At 42.8% G+C, this 10,688-nt stretch overlaps 1 protein-coding gene across 1 annotated transcript in view; it reads left to right on the top strand.

Annotated features, from left to right (window-relative positions):
- The window catches only part of LOC137198883 (phosphatidylinositol 4-kinase beta-like), a 29,783-nt gene that overhangs the window by 6,173 nt on the left and 12,922 nt on the right, over positions 1-10,688 (top strand). Inside the window, exons 2-4 of the mRNA XM_067612887.1 lie at positions 3,204-3,704; positions 4,075-4,646; positions 7,654-8,109. Coding sequence (XP_067468988.1) covers positions 3,215-3,704; positions 4,075-4,646; positions 7,654-8,109 — 1,518 coding nt within the window. The 5' untranslated portion in view covers positions 3,204-3,214. The remainder of the gene's footprint in view (positions 1-3,203; positions 3,705-4,074; positions 4,647-7,653; positions 8,110-10,688) is intronic.

Genomic DNA, 10,688 nt, shown 5'->3' on the forward strand with positions numbered 1-10,688 from the left:
GTGTGTGTTAGTGTGTTATTGTGTGTGTGTGAGTGTGTGTCGACAGGATTAAATAAAATGTTTTGACTCTTGTGTGAATTAAAATAATTATAAAATGAATCACAGTAAAGTCATTAATCAATATAAGGATCATTAATAAGATCGTTAAGCGTTTTACAGATTGTCGTCTAGACTCGATGACATCACAGCAAACACTGAGAACATCTGGAGTTCAGACGCTTTCATTCATACTAAACAGATGAAAACATGATCAGCTGTTGTCAGCGGAGGCTTCTGATTGGTTCATGAGCTGATTGGATCTTTATTAACTCGAACAGCTTCTAAACGTCTGTTATTGATCTGAAGTTTCACTTGATATGATTCATAAAAGCTTCACGTTGATCCTCCATGACTTCCACTGGAAACACTGGGAACACTGGAAAACCCTCATCATTATTATTATTATTATTATTATTATTATTATTATTATTATTATTATTATTGTTGTTGTTCTTTCACAGAGCAAAGTCATCAAGTTCTTCACAAGAGTGAAATGATTAAAAATGACACAACAAGCAGTAAAGTAAGAAATCTGATCAATAGATATGATTTAATAATAATTAATAATAATGAAACATCAGCAGGTCAAAGGTCAGTTTGAATAAAAGCATCAACAGGAAGCTTCAGAACAACAACTCGACTCTGCTGAGATGTTTGTTTTTATATATTGATTAAATCAGGAGTGATCAATTTACATGGAGATCAATAATTAATAATCAATAATAAAGCAGCAACATCTGATCAATACTAATCAATACTAATCAATACATCAGAGTGAACAGAGTTTAAACTGTAACAATCGATTAATAGATTAGTTGTCAACTATTAAATTAATCACCAGTTATTATGATTGATTGATGATTTGATGATGTCATCGCTGGTGAATATTGATCCACATGTTTCAACGTTTTCTGACAAAACAACAAAAACAGATTAAATGATAAATAATCAATAGTCCTGATATCAGATCGATGACATCATCCAGCATCTTCTGCTTTCTGGGTGAAAAGTCAGATGATGATGATGATGATGATGATGATGACGTCGTCTCAGCTCCAGAGTTTAAACTCGTCTCCTCTGTTCTGATGAAGACGTGTCGTCACGGAAACACAGAACGCCGTCATAAAAGCGTCGTCATGGAGACGGAGAGCAGAGAGGAGGTCAGACGGTGACGGATCAGCTGCTGTTCGCTGATCTAGTCCTCCTCTTCCTCCTCTTCCTCCTCTTCCTCAGTACAGAGATGATGCAGATCAGCTGCTGGTCGCTGATCTAGTCCTCCTCTTCCTCCTCTTCCTCCTCTTCCTCCTCTTCCTCAGTGCAGAGATGATGCAGATCAGCTGTCAGTATCGACGGCTCCTCGCTGACCCAGAATCCTTCTTGTCTCAGTGTGAAGAAACTCAAGCCGACGCCCCTTTTATCTGAAGTCAGTTATTGATTGGACGTTGCAGCTGATCAATGATCTGATACATCATGACATCACTGAGGATTCATTAACTGTCAGTTTGATCAACAAAAACTTTCTTCATTTATTAGAAAGATTTTTATTTTGATAAATATTCAGCTTTAATTTTCTTCGTCCCAACAAAAGATCTAAAAATGTTTTGTTTCTGCTCATAAAGAGAAAAATGTGAAGATATTTATTTTCTTTAAAGTTATTGTCATATTTCAGATTTGAATGTTAAAACATTGAGCTCTAAATAAAGCACATTCATCATGAAGACAGCAGGAGGATCACATATAATTCACTTCCTGTTCAGCTGTGATGACAGGTTGGCGTGCAGGCAGGAGGACGTTACATAACACACACACACACACACACACACACACACACACACTCTCTGAAGCGTGGGTGGGAGTCACATGACCGTGCAAACACGACTCAGATCGTCTCAGATTCTGCAGACATGATGTTTGTGTAAGAATCATGAAACTGTTTCTGACCAGCTGAACGTTTGTTTTCCAACAAACCAACATGGTGTTTTATTTTTGAACTAAGTATCATAGATGACTCATATTCAGCTCATCTCCAGCCTCTATATTTATATTCTGGGTCTCTACTGGAATAAAAACTCCTTATTGATCTTCTACTGGTCCTTTATGCAGCCCCTCAGTTCAGCCTCTGTCTGAAACAGGCCGTTTTAGCTCCTGTCTCTTTAAGGCCCCGCCTCCTGATGAGCCCGCTCTGTTCTGATTGGTCAGCTTCAGGAAGCTTCCTCCGGCTCCGGAGGCTACGTAAACAAACTATAGTAGCAGGATTTCACTTCTTCTTCTCCTTCTTTACTCCAAATGTCAACTTCTCAAATCCATCCGTACATGTTGGAGCTGAACAACACATGGAAACACCTTAGCAACCACCTTAGCAACCACCTTAGCAACAACCTTAGCAACCAAGGCTACAGAGCGGATAGCAGCTTGTTGGTAAGATACAAGCGAAGCGTAGAGCAGGTTGAAGCCCTGACTTTTGACTTGCAGGCATCATTTCTACAAACATTCAGTTTAACATCCGACATCAGAACAGGAAATAAATAACAGGAAACCAGTAAAAGCAGAATGAAGCCTTTCAGGATCAGAATGCTTCAAACAAACTAGTTTGTATGATGTGAAGTGTTTAAAGCTGGAATCAGACGCCGTCAATCCGACAGATGTGGAAACAAATTGGACATTTCAAACAGTTTCTCCTGGAAGACAATATGATGGTCACTCAGACGTTTAAACTCCGCCTACTATCACACCGCCACACACCCGACCAATCACTGAAGCTCTTCTCAGTTACCCAGCAACATAAAAACTCCAAATAAGTTGCTGTCAGACCACGACGTGATGTTGAGACTCTTTATTGAAAACAAGAAGGAACGAACGTTAAGTACAAACAACAGACGCGTAGAAAACATGAAAACTGACAGGAAGTCATGGTGAGCAGGAAGGACTGAACATCAGCTTCATTCAACAGCTGGCATTAAAACATGGCCGCAACAGGAAGTTACATCAGTCTGTGGTCAATATGCTGACCGGCCAGCAGGAGGCGTTGAACCAACAGGAAGTTACTGAAACTGTGGGATGTTTTCAGACGCTGTTGGTCGGTTAGTTTATTTGTTTACGACGTTCTGTTGTTTTGGGTTTTTTAAAAACATCTGGATGTAAAATCATTTTCTTTCTCTCTGCAGGCTTTTCCAACATGGCCGACGCCGAGGTGTCCTTGTCCCCGGCTCTGCGGCCGCTCCACATCAGCCCCTCCCACCCGGCCCCGCCCCCTCCCCCGGCCTCTTCCTCCTCCCCCACCACCTTCTCCTGTCCCTCCTCCCCCTCGAGCGCCTCCTCTTCCTCCTCCTCTTCCTCCTCTTGTTCTGAGAGCTCCTCTGACTGCCCCGCCCACCACCATCATCATCATCACCACCACCATCATCATCACCACCACCCCCGCCCCCAGCTGCAGCTGCCCCCGCCCCCCCACAGCGAGCAGCCGTCCTCCCCCAGCGCCAGCCCCCGCAGCTCCAGCCCCAGCGGCAGCATCGGCAGCACCGGCAGCCTCGGCAGCAGCAGCAGCAGCGCCAGCGAGGGCATCGGCAGCAGCGGCATGTCGAGCGGCGGCGACCCCCGAGGTCCCAGCCCGCCGCTGGACGTCATCTCAGAGGACGCCATGGAGATGGACCTGGGGGCCGACCAAGGTAACGGACACTGCAGGGTCACTTCAGCACGAAGAGATTGTTTTATATAATAATAATGTTAAAGAATTCAAACAGGAAGCCAGAACAGTTTAAATCCAAAACTCAAGAATGAACTCAAATTCATCCGTTAATCGATCAGTCAGTTAATCAATAAATAATCTGCAACTACTTTGTTAAAAGGTGAAATGATTTAGTCGCTTTTCAAGCAAATCCTGACAAAATTTTCTGGTTCCAGTTTCTTAAATGTGAATATTTGTTTTCTTTAGTTTTCTATGACATTCAGTGTTTTTGGGTTTCAAACATTTAAAGACGTCGACTTAAACTGACGAAGAAAATAATCATTATTGATCTCTCTGTTTTCTGCGTCCAGTGATCGACCCTGAAGTGGCTCTGAAGGCTTGTCAGGAAGTTCTCCTGAAGGTGAAACTGCAGAACAGAGAAGTGCCTGAACAGCAACAACTGGACAACAAACAACAACAGGACGATCAACAACAACAACAACAACAACACTGCACAGACTCATCAGAGCGCTGCGGTCCACAGTGGCTCATCAGCCCGGACACCAGCTCCATCAAAGAGGAAGAGGAGGATGAGGAAGAGGAGGAGGAGGAGGAGGGGAGTGGTGGAAAGGAGGGACGAAAACGAGGTGCTGTTTCCCATCCAGATCCGTCTCCTTCAGCCCACTCGGAAGCTTCCTCAATGCCTTCATCATCATCATCATCAAAACAGTCTTGGCTGCTGCGCCTGTTCGAGTCCAAGCTGTTTGACGTTTCCATGGCGATCTCCTACCTGTACAAGTCGAAGGAGCCGGGGGTGCAGGCGTACATCGGGAACCGCCTCTTCAGCTTCCCCGACAGCGAGGTGGACTGTTACCTGCCGCAGCTGCTCAACATGTACGTGCACATGGACACGGAGGTGGGAGACGCCATCAGACCGTACCTGGTGAGTCCAAACACAACAACACGCAACCGCCGCTTGAAAGATGGCTGATTGTGTTTGTGTCTCAACAAGATTCTGAATGTGAACCAAACATTTCATCACTGATCCATATGAATGATTATTTAAATCAATAACCATCATATCTGCTCAGTTAATCAGTGTTGTCTTGTTATTAAAACAGCTAATTAGTATCTAGTCAATAAGTAACATGTAGCCAACGCCATGTACAGGACCGACCGTTATATGTAACATGTAGCCAACGCCATGTACAGGACCGACCGTTATATGTAACATGTAGCCAACGCCATGTACAGGACTGACCGTTATATGTAACATGTAGCCAACGCCATGTACAGGACCGACCGTTATATGTAACATGTAGCCAACGCCATGTACAGGACTGACCGTTATATGTAACATGTAGCCAACGCCATGTACAGGACTGACCGTTATATGTAACATGTAGCCAACGCCATGTACGGGACCGACCGTTATATGTAACATGTAGCCAACGCCATGTACAGGACTGACCGTTATATGTAACATGTAGCCAACGCCATGTACAGGACCGACCGTTATATGTAACATGTAGCCAACGCCATGTACAGGACCGACCGTTATATGTAACATGTAGCCAACGCCATGTACGGGACCGACCGTTATAAGTAACATGTAGCCAACGCCATGTACGGGACCAACCGTTATAAGTAACATGTAGCCAACGCCATGTAAGGGACCGACCGTTATGAGTAACATGTAGCCAACGCCATGTACGGGACCGACCGTTATAAATAACATGTAGCCAACGCCATGTAAGGGACCGACCGTTATAAGTAACATGTAGCCAACGCCATGTACGGGACCGACCGTTATAAATAACATGTAGCCAACGCCATGTACGGGACCGACCGTTATAAGTAACATGTAGCCAACGCCATGTACGGGACCGACCGTTATAAGTAACATGTAGCCAACGCCATGTACAGGACTGACCGTTATATGTAACATGTAGCCAACGCCATGTACAGGACTGACCGTTAGAAGTAACATGTAGCCAACGCCATGTACGGGACCAACCGTTAGAAGTAACATGTAGCCAACGCCATGTACAGGACCGACCGTTAGAAGTAACATGTAGCCAACGCCATGTACGGGACCAACCGTTATAAGTAACATGTAGCCAACGCCATGTAAGGGACCGACCGTTATGAGTAACATGTAGCCAACGCCATGTACGGGACCGACCGTTATAAATAACATGTAGCCAACGCCATGTACGGGACCGACCGTTATAAGTAACATGTAGCCAACGCCATGTACGGGACCGACCGTTATAAGTAACATGTAGCCAACGCCATGTACGGGACCGACTGTTATAAATAACATGTAGCCAACGCCATGTACATTGTGTTAGGACTCCTGCCACAAAAACTGACACTTGGGACGTATTCAGACCAAATCAGGGCTTGTGGCGACCACAACCACCGCAGGGTTAAGTAGAGGTGAATGTAATCACTGTAAAACAATCAGAAAATAACGTTGTATTGACCTGATTCACCGGCTTTCTCACTACCATCACTACCTCTCTTCATTACTTTTAACATTATCAAACAGAGAGAAATGTCCTCCCTTCGTCCTAGTAATGTCTTTGCTCTCTCTCATGGCAGAGTTTACAGCTCTGATCAGTCTGATCACCGACTGAATAACTCCTCTGTGGAGGAGGAAGAGTCTCAGGATTTGAGGTCTTGCTTATAAGTCTTGCACATCACAGAGGAAAGATGCGACGAGTGGATTAGATTTGCCCGGACATGCCAAACCGTCTGGATGTTATTAGGCTGTCTTGGTTGACTCCCCTGTTCAGTGTCAAGTGGAAGTTCCAGGACAGTAGTAAGGAGGGTTTATCAGGGTTTCACACTGCTCAGTCTCCTGGAGGGGAGGCTCGACTGTTGAAACCCACATTAGAGATCCGCTCTTTACTCTGCCAGAAGTCTGGAGGGGTCATGGGAGTTCGCCTCTTCAGTATACATGTGCTTTGATGACTTGTTCACATCCGTTGTGGTATCTTGTAGCGGTGCTGCAGAAGTACAGGCGCCCAGGTGTTCCTACCAGCCATCTAGTCCTGGTGTAGCCAAGTATGTTCTCAGTGGGTACCGGGGGAGACCAAGGTTCTGTCGAGTCACGATTGTGTTTGTGATTTCCGTGGACAAAATGTGAAGTCGTAGTCAAGGAGCAGACAATGTTGGTTTGGTGAACTCATGATTGCATCTCTGCTTCTTGCTGATGGAGTTCTGCTGGCTTCAGTCATGACCTCTTGCTTGAACTGGGGCAGTTTGGGTGGGATAAGTGGTTGGATAAAAGTATTTCCTCCTTCGGGTTACAAATGAGTAGCTGTGGTCATGAGTCTGGACTCACATCCAGGAGGAGCTCCGAGAACCACTGCTCCTTCATGCTGAGAGGAGCCAGTTGAGTTGGTTCAGCATCTGATCAAGTTGCCTGCTGAGCTCCTCTTTAGAGGTTTTCAGGGAAGAAACATGGGACAGTCCCAGAGCAGACTGGAGATAGATCCTAACTGGCCTGGGAAACCTCGAGATCCCCCAGGAGGATCTCAGAGGATCTCAGATGGTGAGGCTAAACCTGCCACTACAACTCATGACATTCATCTTTCCAAAAGAATGCTGTTGGCTAATTATCTCTCTAATTAGTTAACTTAGATTAACTGAGCAGAAGCTGCAGTAAAAGTTTCCTAATGAAGAAAATTAAATCTCAACGATCAGACTGTTGACTGAGAACGTTACTGAATGAATCTACAGACACAACAACATCCTGCCTGAGAGACGATACAGAACCTTCAGAAACAGATTTCTCCATCAGTCCTCCATGATTAAATACAAATATTATATGAACTGCTGCTGTCAATGTGAAAACTTGTTTAAGCTAAAAGTGTAGATATTATATATTGTAGATATTGACATGTGATTAAAGTCTGTGTGTTTGTGTGTTTGTGTGTTAGATCCACCGTTGCAGAGGAAGTATAACCTTCTCGCTGCTGTCCGCCTGGTTGTTGGGCGCTTACTCCTCCGACATGCACATCTCCACCCAGCGTCACTCCAGAGGCACCAAACTGCGCAAACTCATCCTGTTTGATGAACTTCCTGCTTCCTCCAACACAAACACTCCGCGAGCAGTTTCAGCGTCTGTCTCCGAGAGTCCGGTGTCCTCGCCGTCCCACCGCCGCTGTCACCGGAGACACAACAGCAGCAACATGGAGGCTTCAGCCCCGTCCTCCTCCTCCCCCCCTGGCCCCGCCCCGGACAGCCCCGTCCCGGGGGACGCCGAGGTGTTTGTTTCCCCGTCCAGGAGGACACACCAGAGATCCAAATCAGACGCCACCACGGCGAGCAGCGGGCCCGGCGCCGGCCTCCGACGGACGGGGAGTAACCCGAAGGTGGAGGCGGTCCACGAGGAGGTGAGGAGCAGAATCTGTTTGTTTGTCTCTTTGATGACATCACGAAGGATGAGAACAAAACATAGACGTCTGATTAATCAGGAGGAAACAAACTGGAACGATAACGGTTTATTTTCCTGGTAGAGGCGGGACTGATAATAGTGACAATAGTGATACTAGTGATAACGGTGATATTAGTGATATTTGGGATAATAGTGGTATCAATGATAATAGTGATATTACTGATAATAGTGATATTTAGGATAATAGTGATAATGATGATATTAGTGATATTTTGGATAATAGTGATAATGATGATATTTGGGACAATAGTGATAATAGTGATAATGATTATATTAGTGATAATAGTGATATTTAGGGATAATAGTGATAATGATGATATTAGTGATATTTGTGATATTAGTGATATTTGGGATAATAGTGATAATGATATTAGTGATAATAGTGATATTAGGGATATTAGTGATATTAGGGATATTAGTGACATTAGTGATAATAGTGATACTAGTGATAACAGTGATAATAGGGATATTAGGGATAACAGTGATATTAGGGATAATAGTGATATTAGGGATATAGTGATATTAGGGATATAGTGATATTAGTGACAACAGTGATACAAGTGATATTAGGGATAATAGTGACAATAGTGATAATAGTGATATTAGGGATAATAGTGATATTAGTAATAACAGTGATATTAGTGATATTAGGGATAATAGTGATATTAGTGATAACAGTGATATTAGGGATAATAGTGATATTAGGGATAACAGTGATATTAGTGATAACAGTGATATTAGTGATATTAGGGATAATAGTGATATTAGTGATAACAGTGATATTAGGGATAATAGTGATATTAGGGATATTAGGGATAATAGTGATATTAGTGATAACAGTGATATCAGTGATAATAGTGATATTAGGGATATTTGTGTTTCTGACTCTTTGGTCCAGAGAGAAATATCTCATCACTGCCGTTCAGGATGAATCGCATCATATTTTCTGACAGATAGCGGATTATTGAGACTGATATCAATACTTGATACCATGAAAATAAGATCATATATTTGCTGATATTTATACTATATAAATATTTAGTAATAAAGAGTCAGGAAATCGATCTCTGAGGAGCAGGAAGATCGTAACAGTAAATATCTTTTTAATAAAAGTTTAACTTATTTTAAATAACTATTAACAAAGCTGTAATAAACTTGAAATAAAAGCAAAATAAAGTTACATAAACATAAAAAGCTTCCAGTAAAACCTGCTTCGCTCTCACAATATGATTCAGGTTCATCAGTTAGGAAATCAAATTCATGTCAATGTCAATTCATTGTATTTAAATGTTGGCAGATTGTTGTTTTTCTTTTAAATGTCCATAAACTGCAGTTGAAATGTGATAAATTGATCTGTGATTGATCAGATTCTAGTTTGTCCTCAGAAGACGATTAAAGGAACGATAATAAAAGTTTATTTCAGTATATTTCACACACAGTTAAAGGTGATTTATACGATGCATTAAAAACTGAATAAAAATATTAAAATGAAAAGAAAAACAAACCTTTTTTAAAGGAAATTAAAAAAGTAAGAACAAACTTTTTTAGATGTTTTCTTAAAGTCAGACAATAATTATACTTGTTGCTGATTGGCTCGTGTGTCGCCTGCATCATCACGTCTCACATGTTGGACACATTTTATCACTGCAGCCTTCTTCTTCTTCTTCTTCTTCTTCTTCTTCTTCTTCTTCTTCTTCTCAGTTTTTCCTGCTGATCTAATCTCATGTATGTATCTTATCTCTCTGTTTGTCTCTTGTTTATTACGCCGTTTCTCTTGCAGAAGAAGAAACAGTTTAAACACACAGCTGAGCGCTGCGTTAGCGTCGCTCACCTTCATCGTTCACAACAGAACAAACCTCCTCTGATATAAATGTTATTAAAGAAAGAAAAGAGGAAGTGATCAGCTGTTTATTCTTCAGGATTATTATTGTTGTGTTGCTGGTGTTTGTAGTTTCATGTCATCGGCGTCTGCTGGTCGTGGTTTTGTTTCGTGAACTGGTTTCCAGTTTGTTTTGAAATGTTTGTTTTGTGAGATGGGAGCTGTGAGCTGATCCCGTCCCAGCTGCTGTGTGTGTGTGTGTGTGTGTGTGTGTAGTTCACTCAGGCGTCACATTCTTGGCCGGCTCTTCAGTCACATGCAAACCGAGGCTCTCCATTGGCTGGGAGCCAGACGCAGGGCGCGATGTGATTGGCTGAGAGCCACGTTTGGTCCCTCCCGCACAGACACGGGCGCAGAGAGAGTAAACTGTTTTCATCCAGACAGAAAAGAGACGGAGGAATGTTTGGATTCTCTGATCATAGTTTCCAGTTATTTTTAAGTTTAATAGAAGAAAAATCCTCCAGTGGAAAAACTAAAGGAGACGGAAAATGAAAGAAAATCTCTGAAACAGCAAAAGAAAAGTTGAGTTGATTTCTGTGTTTTTATCTTCCAGAGAAAGTTGAACAGTTTGAGTCTCAGAGGTTAAAACTGATGAAGAGCAGCAGTCACATCTTCTCATTCAGGGTTTTTTACTGAAT

Source organism: Thunnus thynnus, chromosome 15, assembly GCF_963924715.1.
Source record: "Thunnus thynnus chromosome 15, fThuThy2.1, whole genome shotgun sequence".
Taxonomy (NCBI): Eukaryota; Metazoa; Chordata; class Actinopteri; order Scombriformes; family Scombridae; genus Thunnus; species Thunnus thynnus.